Source organism: Cervus elaphus, chromosome 28 (assembly GCF_910594005.1).
Source record: "Cervus elaphus chromosome 28, mCerEla1.1, whole genome shotgun sequence".
Classification (NCBI taxonomy): Eukaryota; Metazoa; Chordata; class Mammalia; order Artiodactyla; family Cervidae; genus Cervus; species Cervus elaphus.
The window spans coordinates 10,733,907-10,754,593 of NC_057842.1; the positions used below are offsets into that span (position 1 = coordinate 10,733,907).

The window sequence follows — 20,687 nt, forward strand, 5'->3', positions numbered from 1 at the left end:
AATGATAAAAAGCTACTATCTTTAGACTTCAGGTTTTTTGTTTGTGTGTTTTCCCTTCACTGCTGCTCTTGTCAACACTAATAAATGTGAATGACACAGAAACTTTTAAGGCTTGTCCTTTGGAGCAAAAATGAACACAGAGTGCTGCAATGTGTGCAGATATAATCACTGATAATTATAACTTTACAAGAAATGCTAAAATTATAACTATTTCTAAACTACTGTGACTCAATGAAGAGAATTAAAAAATACAGCCAAAGGGAAATAGAAGCCTTCATGTACCCATGGGGGCTTTTTCTCTCCACTTGAATAAAACTACAGACAACATCTTTTATGAGTTGAGTTGAGTTTGGTTGCTCAGTCAGGTCTGACTCTTTGTGACCCCATGGACTGTAGCACGCCAGCATCCCTGTCCATCACCAACTCCCGGAGTTTACCCAAACTCATGTCCATTGAGTCAGTGATGCCATCCAGTCATCTCATCCTCTGTCACCCCCTTCTCCTACTACCTTCATCTTTCCCAGCATCAGGGTCTTTTCCAATGAGTCAGTTCTTCACATCAGGTGGCCAGTGTATTGGAGTTTCAGCTTCAGCATCAGTCTTTCCAATGAATATTCAAGACTGATGTCCTTTAGCATAGGCTGGTTGGATCTCCTGGCAGTGCAAGGGACTCTCAAGAGTCTTCTCCAACTCCACAGTTGAAGAGCATCAATTCTTCAGTGCTCAGCTTTCTTTATAGTCCAACTCTCACATCCATATATGACTATTGGAAAAACTATAGCCTTGACTAGACAGACCTTTGTTGTCAAAGTAATATCTCTACTTTTTATTATGCTGTCATAATTTTTCTTCCGAGGAGCAAGCATCTTTTAATTTCATGGCTACAATCACCATCTGCAGTGATTTTGGAGGCCAAAAAAATAAAGTCTGTCACTGTTTCCATTGTTTCCCCATCTATTTGCCATTAAGTGATGGGACCAGATGCCATGATCTTAGTTTTCTGAATGTTGAGTTTTAAGTCAGCTTTTTCACTCTCCTCTTTCACTTTCATCAAGAGGCTCTTTGGTTCTTCTTCACTTTCTGCCATAAGGGTAGTGTCATCTGCATATCTGAGGTTATTGATATTTCTCCCAGCAATCTTGATTCCAGCTTGTGCTTCCTCCAGCCCAGCGTTTCTCATGATGTATTCTGCATATAAGTTAAATAAGCAGGGTGACAATATACAGCCTTGACAAACTCCTTTCCCAATTTGGAACCAGTCTGTTGTTCCATGTTCAGTTCTAACTGTTGCTTCTTGACCTGCATACAGGTTTCTCAGGAGGCAAGTCAGGTGGTCTGGTATTCCCATCTCTTGAAGAATTTTCTAGAGTTTCTGTGGTGCACACAGTCAAAGGCTTTGGCATAGTCAATAAAGCAGAAATAGATGTTTTTCTGTAATTCTCTTGCTTTTTTGATGATCCAGCAGATGTTGGCAATTTGCTCTGTTTCCTCTGCCTTTTCTAAATCCAGCTTTAGAAACCGTGAACATCTGGAAGTTAACAGTTCATGTGCTGTTGAAGCCTGGCTTGGAGAATTTTGAGCATTACTTCACTAGCTTGAGATGAGTGCAACTGAGTGGTAGTTTGAGCATTCTTTGGGATTGCCTTTCTTTGGGATTGGAATGAAAACTCGCCTTTTCCAGTCCTAAGGCCACTGCTGAGTTTTCCAAATTTGCTGGCATATTGAGTGCAGCACTTTCACAGCATCATCTTTTATGATTTGAAATAGGTCAACTGGAATTCCATCACCTCCACTAGCTTTTATCGTAGTGATGCTTCTTAAGGCCCACTTGACTTCACATTCCAGGATGTCTGGCTCTAGGTGAGTGATTACAGAATCATGGTTATCTGGGTCATTAAGTTCTTTTTTGTATAGTTCTTCTGTGTATTCTTGCCACCTCTTCTTAATATCTTCTGCTTCTGTTAGATCCATACCATTTCTCTCCTTTATTGTGCCCGTCTTTGCATGAAATGTTCCTTTGGTATCTCTAATTTTTGTGAAGAGATCTCTAGTCTTTCCCATTCTATTGTTTTCCTCTATTTCTTTGCATTGATCACTGAGGAGGGCTTTATCTCCCCTTGCTATTCTTTGGAACTCTGCATTTAAATGGGTATATCTTTCCTTTTCTCCTTTGCCTTTCCCGTCTCTTCTTTTCTCAGCTGTTTGTAAGGCCTTCTTAGGCAGCCATTTTGCCTTTTTGCATTTCGTTTTCTTGGGGATGGTCTTGATCACTGCCTCCTGTACAATGTCTTGAACCTCTGTCTACAGTTCTTCATGCACTCTGTTTATCAGATCTAATCCCTTGAATCTATTTGCCACTTCCCCTGTATAATCGTAAGGGATTTGATTTAGGTCATACCTGAATGGTATAGTGGTTTTCCCTACTTTCTTCAATTTAAGTCTGAATTTGGCAATAAGGAGTTCATGATCTGAGCCACAGTCAGCTCCCGGTCTTGTTTCTGCTGACTATATAGAACTTTCCATCTTTGCCTGCAAAGAATTTAATCAGTCTGATTTCAGTATTGACCATCTGGTGATGTCCATGTGTAGAGTCTTCTCTTGTGTTGTTGGAAGAGGGTGTTTGCTATGACCAGTGTATTCTCTTGGCAGAACTCTATTAGCCTTTGCCCTGCTTCATTCTGTACTCCAAGGCCAAATTTGCCTATTACTCCAGATATTTCTTGACTTCCTACTTTTGCATTCCAGTCCCCTGTAATGAAAAGGACATCTTTTTTGGGTGTTAGTTCTAGAAGAGCTTGTAGGTCTTCATAGGACTGTTCAAATTCAGCTTCTTCAGCATTACTTGTTGAGGCATAGACTTGGATTACTTTGATATTAAATGGTTTGCCTTGGAAATGAACAGACGCCATTTTGTCTTTTTTGAGATTGCATCCAAGTACTGCATTTCAGACTCTTTTCTTGACTATGATGGCTACTACATTTCTTCTAAGGGATTCTTGCCTACAGTAGTAGATATGATGGTCATCTGATTTAAATTCGCCCATTGCAGTCCATTTTAGTTAACTGATTCCTAAAATGCTGATGTTCACTCTAGCCAGCTCCTGTTTGACCACTTCCAGTTTGCCTTGATTCATGGACCTAACATTCCAGGTTCCTATGCAATATTGCTCTTTACAGCATGGACCTTACTTCTATCATCAGTCTCATCCACAACTGGCTGTTGTTTTTGCTTTGGCTCCATCTCTTCATTCTTTCTGGAGTTAGTTCTCCACTGATCTCCAGTAGCATATTGGGCACCTACCGACCTGGGGGGTTCATCTTTCAGTATCCTATCTTTTTGCCTTTTCATACTGTTCATGGGGTTCTCAAGGCAAAAGTACTGAAGTGGTTTGCCATTCCCTTCTCCAGTGGACCATGTTTTATCAGAACTCTCCACCATGACCCTCAGTCTTGGGTGACCCTACATGCTATGGCCCATAGGTTCATTGAGTTAGACAAGGCTGTGGTCCATGTGGTCAGATTGGTTAGTTTTCTGTGATTGTGATTTTCATTCTGTCTGCCGTCTGATGGAGAAGATAAGAGGCTTATGGAAGCTTCCTGATGGGAGTGACTTATTGAGGGAGAAATTGGGTCTTGTTCTAATGGGTGGGGCCATCCTTAGTAAATCTTTAATCCAATTTTCTGTTGAAGGGTGGGGCTGTGTTCCCTCCCTGCTATTTGACCTGAGGCCAAACTATGGTGTAGGCAATGAGGAAAATGGTGACCTCCTTCAAAAGGTCCAAATCAGTGCCCCCAGCCCTGCAGCAGGCCACCACTGACCCACACCTCCACTGGAGACTCCTGGACACTCACGGGCAAGACTGGGTCAGTCTCTTGTTAGGTCACTGCTCCTTTCTCCTGGGTCCTGGTGCCCACAAGGTTCTGTCTGTGCCCTCCAAGAGTCTGTTTCCCCAGGCCTGTGTAAGTTCTGGTGCCTCTATGGTGGGGTTAATGGTGACCTCCTCCAAGAGGGCTTATGCCATACCCAGGTCTGCTGCACCCAGAGCCCCTGCCCCTGCGGCAGGCCACTGCTGACCCGTACCTCCTCAGGAGACACTCAGACACAGATCTGGCTCAGTCTCTGTGGGATCTCTGGTCCTGGTGTGCACAAGCTATGTTTGAGCCCTCTGAGCATCTCTGACAGGTATGGGGTTTGGTTCTAAACGTGATTTCGCCCCTCCTACCATCTTGCTGGGGCTTTCCTTTGCCCTTGGATGTGAGATATCTCCTCATAGTCACTCCAGTGCCACAGAGCTGCCACTCCACTATCTATAAAATCTTTTATAGATATTAGTAAATGACTCTAGGAACACCTCCATACTGCATTTCAAATTAACCACCGCTACTTAATAATTGACAGCATCTCAGCAGCCTGGAAAGTTGCTTGCCAAGCCTCTTTATTTTTATATTCTTTTTTTCATATGAAAAAGATTTAGTGTCAAAACAAGCATGTTTGAGGATGACTTCTAACTTTTAAAGCATTTTGACAGTTTCTAACAAAAGTGTTGTATAAAACCTGAGTTAAGTATGTGATGGTTAAGTGTATGGACTCTGTAATCCAACTGCCTGAGCTTAAATCTTGGGACAGTTTAGGAGCTGTGCAATCCTGAGGAAGGCATCTCACCACAGCATGCCTCTGTGCCTTCATCTGTTACATGTGGGTAATTACAGCACCTCCAATTGTTGTTTTAAAACTCAAATGAGATAATTCAGGTAAAACACTTAGTCCCATGTTTGCCATAAAATAGGCACTTAATAAATGCTGTTATATTTTGTCATAATTGTTGCTATTATTTTTCAAAAGATTTCCAACTGTAGAAATTTAACAACTGTAGAAATTTAAAATTTGCCTATTTATATTAATTGGATAGCTCTTAAAAGGCAGTTCTGTCAGGAAATGTAAATGTTCCCTAATTATCACATACTTCTTTGTTTTGAATAATCATGGACAGCTACGTTTTTACCCTGTCAACTTTTGAAGATCACAGTTACAGAAGGAAAAAAGAAAATTCTTCTATGGTTTTGGTTTCCTTTAACAAGCACTTTGAGAAGATACCTTTGTGCCTCAGACAATGTGCTGGAAATTACAGGGTAAACAAACTGAAAAGGAAACTACACGCCCTCTGGAGTTTACAGTCTAATAGAATGGATAAGATAAGAACACAAACACTATAATATTGTAAGATAGAGCAAGATTACTTCTGTGAGGTTTGGAAGTACAGATCATATCATGATTGCAGTTATCTGAGAAGAATTCAGGAAGGAGAAAAGAAAGATAACAATTTAACAAAAGGATTTGGGGAAGACATTTAAAGTCATAGCAGTGCATAGTTCGGGGAGTAAGGCAGGGTCCCTGGGCTTTCTTTGGGAATGGTGAGTAGTCCATTCTGTTTGGCATTAGGAACCTGCGCCAGCAGAGGAACTGTGGGGTGGACCAACATGATGCTTCACAGATCATGCTGAGGTTCTCATAAACTACCTCAAGACTATTTTTAAAAGGTGCCTGATAGCTGAGCTCAAAAGACAAAAATATTTAGATATCAGGAGTTAGAGAAAAAAAGAAATGAATGCGAGAGTCATAGGGGGAAGTTGATACTACAGCAGCTGGGAGGGTTTCTGGTTATAAATGAGTCCTGGGTACCGGAGGTTGAGTTTCTAAAGCTTTGCTAGGTCTGATGACAAGAGCACCTTCCACATGAGTCATGGAACAAGCTGGCCTGCACAAGGCAAAGTCGTGGAACAAGCTGAACCAAGCTCCCTGCAACAAGCTGGCACTGTCTTGACTGCTCTGGCTTCATGGGTGAAACAAACTCTATAGATTTAGGTTGTGTATAAAAAAAATTAGATTTATACAAGGTCTTAGGAAGAAGAGGGAAGAAATTACCTTTCAGAAACTGAAAGGCTTAGCTGAACTGTAAATAGAAGGAAGTAACATGGAAATTAACATAAAGTGATACAGTATCATTGAATTGCCTGAGGCCCTCACCCTCAGAGAAACATGCTCAAAGCTGGTCTCTAACAACTCTTTCACAAAACAACAGCATGAGGGTCTCAAAGGATAAACACACCTCAATGAATATGAGTTGACAATAATTTCAGATATCATGAGGGAGAGTTAGCAAACACAAGGATCAAGGGAATTACTGTTGCAAGTATAAATATTAGAAAATATGAAAGAAATGATAACATATTTGTTTAAAATAATTTGAGCAATAAAAGAGCAGAAGGCACAGTTAAATGCAACACTGTGAAAACATGACCCAGAACTTCTGTAAATGGAAAATAACGTCATTGAAACTAACGAGCAGAATACAGAACCAGTTAGATATAGTTGAAGAAAAAATTAGTGATCAGAAGTTAGTTTGGAAAAAGATCACTCAGAAGCCAGAATAGATACAGATATGAAAATTGTAATAGAGAACTTAGAAAAATAAGAGTAAAATGAGACAGTTTAGTGTACACTTAATAGAAATGTATATAATATAATGGAAATGTAGTCCAGAAGAGTACATAGAGATTGCACAATGAATGAGTACTTAAGAATTTTCCAATGTGGAATACAGATAATATATTCAGATTTAAAAGAATTGTGAATAAATATATGCAAGTCCATAGAAACTTAATCTGCATTGTATTAAAAACTACCACTGAGAAAAGACTGGTAATCTACAAAAGATCAACTGTGTAACTTGCAACAAGAGAGACACAGCATCACATTATAAAAATGCTAAAAGGGAAATAAAACATTCTCACATAAAAGATCAATTAAAAATGACTATAATTTTTATATAAAGTACATCAGAGATTGAACGAGTTACCAATCATAGAACCTTACTAAAAGATTAGAAAAGAGGAAACTATGCTCTGAAAGAAGAAGAGACTTTAAGAATCAATGATTGAGAAGCAGTAGTGAATAAATGAGTTCAGTTCAGTCGCTCAGTCGTGTCCAACTCTTTGCGACCCCATGAACCACAGCACACCAGGCCTCCCTGTCCATCACCAACTCCTGGAGTTTGCTCAAACTCAAGCCCATCGAGTCGGTGATGCCATCCAGCCATCTCATCCTCTGTCCTCCCCTTCTCTTCCTGCCCCCAATCCCTCCCAGCATCAGGGTCTTTTCCAGTGAGTCAGCTCTTCATACGAGGTGGCCAAAGTATTGGAGTTTCAGCTTCAGCATCAGTCCTTCCAATGAACACCCAGGACTGATCTCCTTTAGGATGGACTGGTTGGATCTCCTTGCAGTCCAGGGGACTCTCAAGAGTCTTCTCCAACACCACAGTTCAAAAACATCAATTCTTCGACACTCAGCTTTCTTCACAGTCCAACTCTCACATCCATACAAGACCAGTGGAAAAACCATAGCCTTGACTAGATGGACCTTTTTTGGCAAAGTAATGTCTCTGCTTTTTAATATGCTATCTAGGTTGGTCATAACTTTGCTTCCGAGGAATATGTGTCTTTTAATTTCATGGCTGCAGTCACCATCTGCAGTGATTTTGGAGCCCAGAAAAATAAAGTCAACCACTTTATAAAGTCATCCCAGAAAAATAAAGTCAGTGAATAAATAGATTAGATTAAATGTATTGCTGGCTTTAAAAATCAACAATAATAAAAGTAAAGGCTAATATGAAGAGTTCAAAATTAAAGTGGATTGAATTATTAACAAGCAATAAAGATGTAAAGACTGAAATGATAACTCACTGGATAGAAATAATAGGAGAATAGGGTTGGATGAATAAAATGAGATAGATAAAGGATTGGAATTGTCAGTTAGGATTCTGTTTGTTTGGCCTTGTAAGTTAAATAATAAAGGGCATATTTGATTTAATATGAAAATGGATGGATTTTTTGATGGACTTATTTTTTTTCCCAGAAGAGAAACCACTTGTTCAGGGGTGTGAAGGTATGATAATTAGCTTGGAGACTCACTCAGTTAAACCAGTTAGGAGAGTATTGTTGAGTGTGATGATAGGTCTTGAAGCCTGTACCAGATTCCATCTTGCCCACAGGTAAAAAGGACGGATATGAGAAACATACCATAGCTAGTATTTGGAGAAATTAGAAATTGAAGATAAGGGAAAATAGTCACTGAGCCCATTTTTAATCTCTTTGTCTTAGCCCACCATAGCAACTAATGATATTTGGTTGTTTTAACAGACAAATGAAGTGATTCTAGGAGAGGTCTGTCCAGTGGTTCTAAGAAGTAAATAGTAGAGCCACATTGTTTAAAAACGTTAATTTACTTGCTTGTTTTTGGCTGTGCTGGCTCTTTCTTGCTGTGCAGGCCTTTATCTCTAGTTAAGGTGAGTGGAGGCTGATCTCCAGTCGTGGTCCGAGAGCCTCTCATCGTGGCGGCTCCTCTTTGCTGTGGAGCCGGAATTCCAGGGCGCGTGGGCTTCAGTAGTTGGAGCAGGTGGGTCAGTAGTTTGGCTCCTGGGCTCTAGAGCACAGACTTGGTTGCTGTGAATCATGTGGGATCTTCCCGGATCAGAGACCTGACCCGTGTCTCCCCCATTGGCAGGCAGATTCTTTACCACTGAGCCACCAGGGAAGCCCTTGGACCATATTTAAATCCAGGTTTGACGATTCCAACTGTTCTTTAAACATAGTATGCTCGTAAGACTTCCAGAGTGAATGCTTACTAGATAATTGTTGAGTTTAATTTGCAGCTTCAAGAGCTGTGGGAGTCAAGTCAGGTTGTATACCTCTGATTTTGGTTTTGAAAACAAAGAAGATGAGTTGAAAGGAAATAGCAAGATGAGGCGGGGTGTGTATGTGTGTGTGTTGCTCAGTTGTGTCTGACTCTTGCAACCCCATGGACTGTAGCCCACCAAATTCCTCTGTCCATGGGATTCTCCAGGCAAGAATACTGGGGTAGGTTGCCATGCCTTTCTCCAAACAAGATAAGGTATTGGTATATAAATAAGGTACCATTGTCATGCTGTATTTTGAGGGAAGGAAAGACTGAAAAAGAATGAAGACTGAAGAATGGGTGGGATTCAAAATCATTGAGGTTTAACCCAAAGGCTTACATCATGGAGTTGAGAACAGAAGATGCAAGTGAGGAACAGTATGAAACAGAGAAAGATGAGGTGAGCAAACCCACTTTGAACTCTATTTCTTCATGATCCAGAAAAGAGAAAAACAGCCCCGGAGATAAACATGGATTCATCATTCTGGAAAAAAAGTGGTGAAAGGGTAGACCCAAGGTAGGAACTCTTGCGTTATGGAAGGAAGGTCAAGAAACTGTCATTGTTTTTCACCTAAATACATTCTGAATGTGTCTTACCCAAATACCCTTTACACCCTTTATAAAGACTACCAGTAGCCTATGGTACTGTGTACAGATATTACTAGGTATTTGTTCTGGGCACCGTCCATACACAGACAATGCCAGGAAGGATGCTAATTAGTACCAGTTGTGAGAGCTGGTTTGTGGTCTGGTCATCTGTCTCAAAGATCAAGACTGAGAACAGCTCATTCTACATAAGCCTGCTAAGCAGCTGTCAGCTGGCAATGACTAATTTCTACTGACTGGGCCAAATTTGGTGCTGACCCAGACATGAAAGTCTGCCTTTCCTAGCTCTGATTACTTGAGACATCCAAAGCCCTCTGTATTATTTTTATTGCAAACAGAAAACATGTCTGAATGGTGCATTCCTCAGGATTCAAGTCAGTGTTGTGATGCTTTTGTCTGAGGGGAAGGATGCATTATGTCTATATGAATCAGACCCTCACTGGTACAGGTGCTCCCGCTCAGTCGCTCAGCCGTGTCCGACTCTTTGTGACTCCATGGACCACAGTCCACCAGGCTCCTCCATGAATGTAGTTTTCCAGGCAAGGATACTGCGGTGGGTTGCCATTTCCTCCTCCAGGGCATAGGAGAGGATTCCCAAAATAATAGATGGGCAGCTGAGTTGAATAGTCATGTGTTTATCTTGGCAGCCATTGCTACACCACGTTCCTAGTGGAGAACTGTCTAACTGTTCCTTGGATTTGAGCATCTCAGCTGTGATTTGTACTGCTAGCAGCAAACTGAGAACTGAGGTCTGCAACATTGTTTAGGGTAGACTTTATTAACTTCATTTTTCTTCACCATTTCACACTCCACCTACTGAAGCAGATACTTTTGAGTCCAGGAGCTGCACTGTCTCTGCAGGTCAGGGAGTTTATTTATCTTATGCTATCTGATACCAGTGTTTTCTATGGACTCTGCTGTTAAACAGCTCAGGACAACTTTCCAAGGGTGCCTAACTTAATCCCACAGGAATTAAAAGACATTTGTTGCACAAACCTAGACAGCATATTAAAAAACAGAGATATCCCTTTGCCAAAGAAGGTCCGTATAGTCAAAGCTATGGTTTTTCTAGTAGTCATATACAGATGTGAGAATTAGACCATGAAGAAGGCTGAGTACCAAAGAATTGATGCTTTTGAATTGTGATGCTGGAGAGACTCTTGAGAGTTCCTGGAACTGTAAGGAGATCTAACTAGTCAATCATAAAGGAAAACAACCCTGAATATTCATTGAAAGGACCGATGCTAAAGCTGAAGCTCCAGTACTTTTGCCACCTGATGTGAAGAGCCAACTCATTGGGAAAAAAAAAAAAAAAAAAAAACGGATGCTGGGAAAAATTGTAGGCAAAAGGAGAATGGGGCAACAGAGGATGAGATGGTTAGATAGCACCCTGGACTCAATGGGCATGAATTTGAGGAAACTTTGGGAGATAGTGGAAGACAGAGAAGCCTGGCATGCTACAGTCCATGGGGTCACAAAGAGTCAGACATGACTTAGTGATTAAACAACAACAACTTAATTCCAAGAACTTAATGAGCTTAGAAGAAATCATTCAATAATTCATTTACTAATTTTTCCAACATATTAAATCCACTAGGTACTGGGATTATAACTGCAAACATAATACACAAAAATCTCTTCTTTCACATGGCTTCTGTTCTAATGTGGGAAGCAGAAAAATAAATGAGACAAAAGATAGACGCGCAATGGTAGGTAAGGTTAAGCACAAAGAAGGTAAGATAGTTTTTGAAAAGCTAAATTAATACTTAAATAAATAAAAGGGTAAGATAATTGAGAACGACAAGGATGCCTTTTAGATAGGAAGTCAGGTAAAACTTCTCTGAGGAAATGACAAGAACACATGTGGATCTCTTTGGGAAGACTATTCCAGACAAAAGGAAAAGCAGGGCAAAGACCCTGAGACAAGCATGTACTTAAAATTGAGGAAGATGAAAAAAGACCAGAGTGACCAGAACACAGCGCATCAGAGGAAAAGTGTTAGAGTCTCCAGGAACTAGATCACGTAGGGCACACAGATCACGATGAACCGGGAGCTTTTCTGTATGCTAGAGCTGTGCTGACTATGTAGGCTTGTGTGGGTTTATTTTAATTAAAAATATATATATTTTTAAAACTTGAAACTGTATAGGCATATTTTTCGAGGCTGAGAAGAGACATGACAAACTGAGTCTCCGATGACTTCAATTATATAAATAGTAAGTTGAAATGTTTAAATAAAAACTTAGGCAACCCTGGCTTCAAAGCCCATTCCATCATATTCCATCATAAAGATACAGCTGGAATATCATAGCTGAGTTCACTCTAGCATACTTATTTCTAAGACTATGAACAAGGCAGAAAACCTACCCTTAAAGTTCAGAAAGACTACTGGGACAGAAGACATATAAGCAAATGATTATATTTAATTCAGTGTGATAGAGTAGCTGATGGATGTTTGAGTTAAGAGCACACAGAAGGAGTTGATTAACTCAGTTTAGAAATTTAGAAGAACCAGGACTACCTGAGTGGTAGAAAAAAAAAAAAAAAGAGAGAGAGACAGAGAGAGAATGGTGGCGTATCCAGTGCAAACAATATGACATTATGGCACACGTAACCTGAATAGAAAATTTCTGAGTTATCACTAGCTTAGAGGCAGGTCTGGAGTTCAGCCTGGTAGCACACATCATCATGTACCCCAGCTGGCTTCTACTGGGTGGTCAGCGTTCTTTCTGATTGGCCAACACAGCGTCTGCATCTTAGATTAAGTATCACTCCATAGCGACGAGCATTGAGACCTCAGAGATAAGCAACTGCTGGATCATTGATACCTCACCCATCCATTCTCTGGGCTTTAGTCAGGTGTTGATGGCTGTCACTGAGGGGAGACCAGGAGAGGAATAAGCAAATGGGAAGAAATAAACTCCGTTAACATGTTATGTTTTTAATGTAACACAAATAACAGAGCATGTTTCTGAAGATTTTTATTTTCCCAAAATATATTTAGAGTTTTAGAGATTAAGGAAAATTTAAATGTCTAAAGTGTCAAGGAAGCGCTTTTAAAAATACATTTTAAAGAAAATTCCTAACTCTGAGATTAATTCAGATTGATTGCCGTACCTCAAAGAATTTGTTAACACTTTTCTCAATGGGAAATTGATGGTTATGGTATTACACTTGAACCTTTCTAGGCCAGTCTTTCTCTGGTGTGTTATCTCCTAAGTATTTCATGATCTTATGATAAGTTAACGTTATCACAAATTTAGCAATGGGATAATAAAGACTAATGTTCTGTTAAATAAGTAAACATATAATGTATCCTTGCTATCAGTTTACCTTCTTTTACTGTAACATTCTTCCATGGGATAAGATGCCTTGGACTGGGCAATAAGCAAATATGAAAACTGACAGTGTATTTCTCTGGTCATCAAACTAATTTAAGTCTTGCATCTCAATGATTCATTCTGTTGCTAAAAACCTAGCTGAGAGATTTTTATTTTGTTGTTGTTTATTCCTTTTTAAAATAAAGCTAACTTAATCTAGCTTTCAGTCATGTTCGTCATAGTAGACCTCTAAAGTTTAACTAAATGTCTGTCTTAAGCTAAATGTCATTGTGAAAACTTTTTTTTTGCTGCTTCATAAAGATGGGTTTACTTTAAGAAGTAAGGGAAAAATCGTTAAACTCAGCTTCTTAAATACAAAAGGATATTTTGACGTTTCTTTTCTCCCATCTCTGCTCACACCTCACTGAACAACCTCCCCTGTTTACCATGTGCAAAACTACTTTTTATTTTTATTTCAGTTCAAACCCTAAATTAATACATGCTTCCTGCAAACCACTAAATTATGTTTTCTGAAAACTAGAAAAGGCAAGTCCATCAAGCCTGCCAAAATGTGGACACAGATTCTGGCAGTTTCTCCTTGCGAGGGTGGGAAACACGCAACTTAGTTTTGAAACCTTCCCAAGTTTTGCAGTGCTATTGGAAAGTCAGCTCTGCAGTTTTAAACACATTGGTCTGATGAAGCTATGTGGAGAAACAGTAATGAAGATTCTGATGTTTATTCTGTTCTGTTGACCATCACAGATCAAAGAACATCTTGCAAAGGGTCAGAGAATGCTGGCGGGTGATGGGATGTCCCAGGTCACCAAGACGCTGCTGGATTTAACTCAGAGGAAAAACTTCTATGCGGGCGATCTTCTGATGTCAGTGGAAATCCTCAGGAATGTGACAGACACCTTTAAAAGGGCAAGTTACATCCCTGCCTCTGATGGCGTCCAGGTAAGGGAGGCAACTCCATGAAGGAATACCAAGTGAGCTTGGGATCACTTATGGGCCTGAGAAGCTGGTATAGCCACCTTGGAGGATTCCTGGTTTGGAGCAGGGCGTGCTCCCTCCTGTTGGGGAAGAATCCAAGCTGTGTGCAGTGTGAGCTCAGGAAGTGACCCCAATTCCTTAGTCATTCTACCCTTCAGTGTCCTCAACACACATAATGCACCTCAAGGAGAGAGTGAGTAAGAATGTGTGTGAAGTGATTTGAGCCGTCGGCTAAAAGACACTATAGCAAATTCAAGGTTGTAGCATGGATCTTTTATTCCCAGACTTAATAACACCATCTTGCCATAGGAGACTGTTAAAAGTACATTGGGCATAATGAAAGCACATTGACTATAGCATGCAAAGAAGACACGGTTTAATTTTTTGTTTGGACTTTTGCTGTTAGGAGGGGGAAGGCCATACGTAATTTTGTGGAATTATTGCCTGAAAATGCCAGGCAAGTAGAGAATCGCCCTGGATGGGAAAATAAGTTCAGTAACTCCTCAACAGCTTGTTTGTCTTGTTATGGAAAACTTCTAGAATGGCATCATTTATTTCCAAAGCACAGTTTAAGTACTCATCCGATTGTAGAATTGTCTTTGCCATTAAGACCAAGCTTGTTGAATGGCAAGCATAGCATATTTGATGCAACACTAGTTTGGATTTCGGCTTAAGCCTTCTTGTGCTGTAGGCTAAGATGTACTCCTGCCAAGAATACTGAGCTGGCTTTTGAGTTAGTTTCTCTGCTTCCAGCATAATGTTCTTCTGTGTCTCTGCATGAAGTTCATTATCATAAAAGTTTGGCAAAACTCCCACATCAGGTAATTTTCTTTCAGCCCACTCTTCTTTTGGGAGTTTTATTTGCATTTTGCTTAGAGAATGAGGGTGGGCTTTTTGAATGTTTTTGTTTGTTTGTTTGTTTTGTTTTGCTTTGCTTTGACCAGAGATTGAAGGGAAAGAGGAATAGAATGCTTTTTGGCATCATGCAATTATTCATAAATAATACCTATGCCCTAATTTGTATGGAGATTCATATAGTATTTATATTATATAAATATCCTGCTCAAAGTAGCTGCAGTAAGAATTAATGGGGCTATGGTATATATAATATTATATCACCTGTGTCCAGGAATACATTTCTAACTAAAAACACATTGCAGGGAGGAGGAGTAGATGCTGTCCTTTCAGCACTGCAATGCTTTTTTAGGCTGCACTGCAGTGCTTGCAGGAAAGATTAAATCCAGGCCCCTGCAGTGAAAGTACTGGTTCCTAACACACTGGACAAGCAGGGAGCTCCCAGCACCTTTGCTACGTTGTTGTTGTTACTCAGTGGCTAAGTCAGGGACTAGAGAACACCAGGCCTCCCTGTCCTTAACTGGCTCCCAGTTTGCTCAAACTCATGTCCACTGAGTCGGTGATGCTATCCAAACATCTCAGCCTCTGTCGCCCCCTTCTCCTGCTGCCCTCAATCTTTCCCAGCATCAGGGTCTTTTCCAACGAGATGGGGTTCGATCCCTGGGTTGGGAAAGTCTCCTGGAGAAAGGAATGTCTACCCATTCTACTATTGTTGCCTGGAGAATTCCATGGACAGAGGATCCTGGTGGGCTACAGTTCATGGGGTTGCATAGAGTCAGACATGACTAATCCACTAACACTTCGCTGCTTTACAAAGAATGAAACAGTTTTCCAGTTTTAAAAATGTAATAAAGTAAGTCAAGTACAACTTTTCTCCTGAGTTCTGAAATACTTCTATCCATTATCACTTACATTGTAAAAATTACATGTGAACTCCTTGACATAAAGTACAAGTTGTAATTTTGAACGCCAGATTATTGTGTTCACAGTGGAAACATCAGGCAGAAAGCTGCACTCAATGAGCTCTTGTGCCTCTCTGTACCATTGAGAATGTAGGGCTTTAATGTTTTAATCGTACTTAAATTACAATTCCTATGTTGTGTTGGGGTCATGTTGTGAATGAACTTCTCATTGGAGGGCGTGGACTCCGTGAACAATTAGTGTAACCAGAGGCTTTGTCGTGGACATCAGCTGGTTTGACTTAAATTGAGCAATGTGATTGTGTTGTTGTTTGATCATGATCAGAAACAACTTCCTGAGTTTCTGTCCTACTCGGTAGGTAGTCGTCGGCATGCACACAAAATCTCAGCAGGCTGCTGTCCTGGTCATTTCTTACATAAAGGAGCTGCGTTTTTCTACTCTGCTGTCTTGGCTGATGTCCTTCCAGGCACCTGGATGCCTTCTTCTTCTGGAAGTCCTTCTTCATCTCTGCCTGTCACACTCCAGGCACAGTTGCTGCAACTCTTTCTGAAGGCCAGTCCTGCAAGCCCCAGACTTCTCTGAAAATGACCTTTCTCAACTCTAAAATCTCAGGGCACTTTTGCACCTCTTATTCGACTCTCAACAGACCATTTTACACAAATCTTTAGGATGTCTTTGTTGTCTTTGCTTGTCTTGCCTTACCCAGCACTGCCTATGCCTTTACTCCCCAGTGCTCTGGTCACTTGTGGTTGACTTGTCTCATCAGACTTCATATGACATAAACTAAATTCATCATAAGTGCCATGTTCTCTTGCCTTTTCACCTTGGTATAATTACTGGTCCTTAGGCTGCTCCTGTAATATCATCTGGACTTTTCCCTTCTCTTCCTTTCCTGATGGGTCAGTCAATACTCTGCCTCTTCCATCTGTCTTTCTTCTCTCTCCCCACTGCTGTTACCCTAACTGTGCCTTTTTTCAGGGATCCCAGCCCGCACTATTTCCATGGCCTCTTTCCTTCCTTCCTCCCTCAGATCTTTCCCCACATCCCTACTCATCATGTACACCGTGGCCCTATTGGCTGTCCTTGTTGCTTAGTTGCTAAGTCAGGTCTGACTCTTTTGGGACTTCGTGAACTGTAGCCCACCAGGCTCCTCTTTACACGGGATTTCCCAGGCAAGAATACTTACCTGGAGTGGGCGGGTGGAATGGAGTGGGTTGCCATTTCCTTCTCCAGGGATCTTCTCAACCCACAGATTGAACCTGAATCTCCTGCATTGGCAGGTGGATTCTTTTACTGCTGAGTCACCAGGGAAGCCCCATTGGCTGTCCTAGGATGGCCATGATTACGTCATGATTAAGTCAGAACCCTTCACCTGGGCTTCACGGCTGCCTGAAGGACAACCCAAAGCCTGTGCCTTGCCTTCTGGTGTATCCACAGTACCTGGATCACCTGTCTGTCCAGTCGTGAGCATGGACCACTCCCCCCCTTCACAGACCTAGAGCTAAATCAACCCGCTTCCTGCCTCCTACTTGTGCTGTGTTTCTTGGCTCCAGGCCTTAGCTTCCTCTGTGCTTTCAGTCTGGCTTTGTCTGTCTCCATCTTCTAAATTAATCTCTCGGTACCCTGGGCCTCTGCGTTCCAGAAGCACATTTCCTCCTGCATCTCTTTACATCTTGAGTTATTAGCAGTCATGTGTGAATCTTTGCAAAAGAAGAAATAGTCCTGATCAATCTTTGGATCCTAGCCTAGCTCCAAGTCTCCCTCACCCAAATGGTATTTAGCAGATTCTTGACTATACAAGGTGTTTAACAAATGTTTGTTGAATTAACAGCAAAATTAATAATTATATAGACACCACTGAGTTTTTATCCTTTTTTTTTTTTTAAACTGGGGAAAGAGCAAAGACCAAAGAGATGTTAAGTAAAACTCTTTAGAGAGAATACATTATTTTAAGTGTAGTTCTGTGCAAGGCTTTTTATGTAAAATGCCTAGTAATGCTAGATTCAGTAAAAGATTAATACATTGGATCAATCTTGTATCTCCATTGATACATTGATGAAAGTGAGATAGAGTAGCCACAATCTGTTGAAATTAGGGGGAAAATATGGTGTGCCTTTATACCTTGGAAGGATGGAGCATAGTGATAGTTTTATTTTGGGAAACTGGTTAGTATAAAATTATTCCAAAAGCCTTTTCCCTTCAGGCATATTCTTTCCACACCCTGGGGTTTGGCCTTATGTCCATATTTCCGCTCTATTGGTTCTCTGCTGTAGTTTGGTCTTCCTGTTTCTAATCTGATGCAGATTCCTTCAAGATGCAGATCAAAAAACATTTCTAGTCCAAAACTCTTCAGATCTCAGGCAGAATTCAGTGTTTTCCTAATTGTCTTGCCTTTTGAAACCTTGTAAATACCCAATGGACAGAGAATCCTGGCAAGCTACAGTCCACTGGGTCACAAAGAGTCTTTTTGTTGGTGCTAAGACTCAACTTAGTGACTAAAAAACAACAAAAATATTCCTATTAGAGCAGGTGTTTCACATAATGGTGAGATTATTTGTTTCCAGGCCTCTTTTCAGCAGTAAATTTTAAACTTGTTGAGAGACAATTAGGTCCCTGGGGCTTAAGCTGGCACTTGGAGCATAGTAGAGATGCAAATATTTGTTCAAGTAATTAGTGAATATGAATAATATAGTAATACTTGAGGAATTTGCTTTCCAAAAAGAACAGTACCCTAAGCTTCCAATTAAGAGAAAGAAAGAAAAAAGAGAGGATTTATCCATTTACTTGTTTTTTTACCCTGGGAAAAATTCATACCGAGTCGCATTCTATCAGTGGAAGTTGAGCTACACCACCCACACCTGGAACTATGGGACTTACAAAGTTTAATCAGACATGAAAATTGAAATTTGTCCAATAGCTATGTTGATGTTTTCAGACACATTGCTTAGTCTTTATGTACCTTATTTCTTCATATATAAAGAATAAATAGTAGTAGGGTCTATTCCCGTTAGTCATGGCAGTTATATTCTATAAGTGAAAGAATACTGAATTATTTACTAGTAGGGAAAATATAAGATGGATTCCTACAAGAATCTGGTAGTATAATTTCATCAACTAATTAATACATGACCTTGTTGTACTTATTGTTATGTATATATAACAATATGTATGTTATTATCATATATTCATTATTATATATTTGTTTATATAAAACATCATTATTGTTACATATCATGCCTGAACAAAGCTTATCTAATACACATATTTTCTCTCTAAGGCATACCAGAGCTTTCTTGAATTTAGGAATGCTAGATAATCCTCCAACACTATGCTGAGAGCCATTTTCAACAGTGAAATTACCATCAAAAAGCACAAAATATATGGGGAAAAACCTGGGCATAAATTGACCATGAAGCACACACTTGTTTACAGTGTGTGGGCTGAGACCAAAACTCAGAGCGTGGTCCTGTGGCCTGAGCTGGGTGTGTGTGCGTGGGGTGGCTCAAAGTCACCACGCTATGCATGTTCTTAAAGCTATGAACTTTGACTTGTGAGTTAGAAATTAATTTTAGTGAGTAGTTGAACTTGCAAATACGAAATCCATGAATAATGAAGCCCAAGGATATCTATTTTTCAGGGTTGTTGAGAGGCTTAGAAAAAAATGCAGATTATATATGTAACAACCCACTTGTGAATCATGTGGCAGACAGCAGGTACTCTGTAATGCCATTAGTACTGGTGTTGTAAAGTATTTGTCTGCAATGCGGGAGACCCGGGTTCAATCCCTGGGTTGGGAAGATCCCCTGGAGAAGGAAATGGCAACCCACTCCAGTACTCTTGCCTAGAAAATTCCGTGGATGGAGGAGTCTGGTGGGCTACAGTCCATGAGATTGCAGAGTCGGTCGAACACGACTTCACTTTCACTTTCGCTGGTGTTGTAACTCTTAAGGTAAAAGAAAGGCCTTGCGCTCAAGCTGCTTACAATGTTATTGAAGGAAAAGATAATTTAGGAATGAGGCTAGGCCAGTAACGAGGAAGAGAGATAGGAGTACAGTGTCTCCCTTCCAGGAACTCTCAAAACATAGAGTCTGAACTGCAGCAATCAAAAAAGAACCTTAGGCCTTAAGATAGAATTTGGAGAAGAAAGCTAGGGCAGAAACAATCCTCAAACTCCAATCAAAGGTGTAGTAATTGGGACTTCCCTGGCGCCCGGTGGTGAAAACTCAATGCTTTGAATGCAGGGGGTGTGAGAACCCACTTGCCACAGTGTGTGGCCAAAAAGTTTAAAAAAAAAAAAGAAAGAAAGAAAAAGGGAAAGACATAATAATGGTATGCATGTGGCACATTCAAAAGACCAAGTTTTGTAAAAAATGAGATTCACGTTGGAAAATGTCAATCGTGAAGGCAGGAGAACCAAGGCTAGAGAAGAGTTTGGATATGATTCTCCATAAACAAAGTTACTAAACCTGAGTGCTGTTTCTGAAAGATGGTCTGGCTGAGGTGGAGAAGGGGGATTCATGAGTCAAGGAAGACTTGGCCACGTCACTGATCTAGAGGTTCAGAGAAAAGAAAGCAAGCATATTTCAGCAATAGTGGATCAGAAAAGGAGGCAAGATCCACTTAATGGAATGAAAGGCAGGCCCCTGAGACGGCTTATCACTGGGAGTAAAGAAAGAAAAATTGGAAGAATACACACATGGAATATCCACAGAGACTCATGTGCAATGGCCCTGAAATTTGACGAATATGAGGACTTGTCTATTTTGAAGCATCTTTTTGCTCCCTGATGAAACTTCTGTTGGCCCAGCTCAGCATTTTCCAAATGTTTTTGACTGTGACCCACTGTAAGACACACAGTTAACATATAACTGAAAAATAGACTTTTGCAAAATCTTTACCTATTCTGTAGGTAATGCACTCTTGCGTTTTCTATTCTTTTCTGTCGTGTTATGAAAAGTTGATCAGGACCCTCAAACAGGTTCCCCAATCAATGTTTGAAAATCACTTGTTTGCCCGACATATTCCTGAGGCTTGAAAATTCATTTTTCCAATAAGTTAGATTAAGTAGGAGGCCACAAACTTCCACTTCCAATTTGTTTCTTAAATGCAAACTGTATTCTTAGTAAAATTCTCAGAATTAGGAGATCAAGAAATCAAATCGAGGGCTTCCCTGGTGACTCAGTGGTAAGGACGCTGCCTGCCAGTGCAGGGGACACGGGCTCTATCCCTGGTCCAGAAGACAGCACATACCCTGGAGCAAC

At 40.5% G+C, this 20,687-nt stretch overlaps 1 protein-coding gene across 2 annotated transcripts in view; it reads left to right on the top strand.

Annotated features, from left to right (window-relative positions):
* ADGRB3 (adhesion G protein-coupled receptor B3) overlaps positions 1-20,687 on the top strand; it is an 850,102-nt gene that overhangs the window by 385,148 nt on the left and 444,267 nt on the right. For both annotated transcript variants that reach the window (XM_043890330.1, XM_043890329.1), the window contains one exon: positions 13,420-13,614. In XM_043890330.1, coding sequence (XP_043746265.1) covers positions 13,420-13,614 — 195 coding nt within the window. The remainder of the gene's footprint in view (positions 1-13,419; positions 13,615-20,687) is intronic.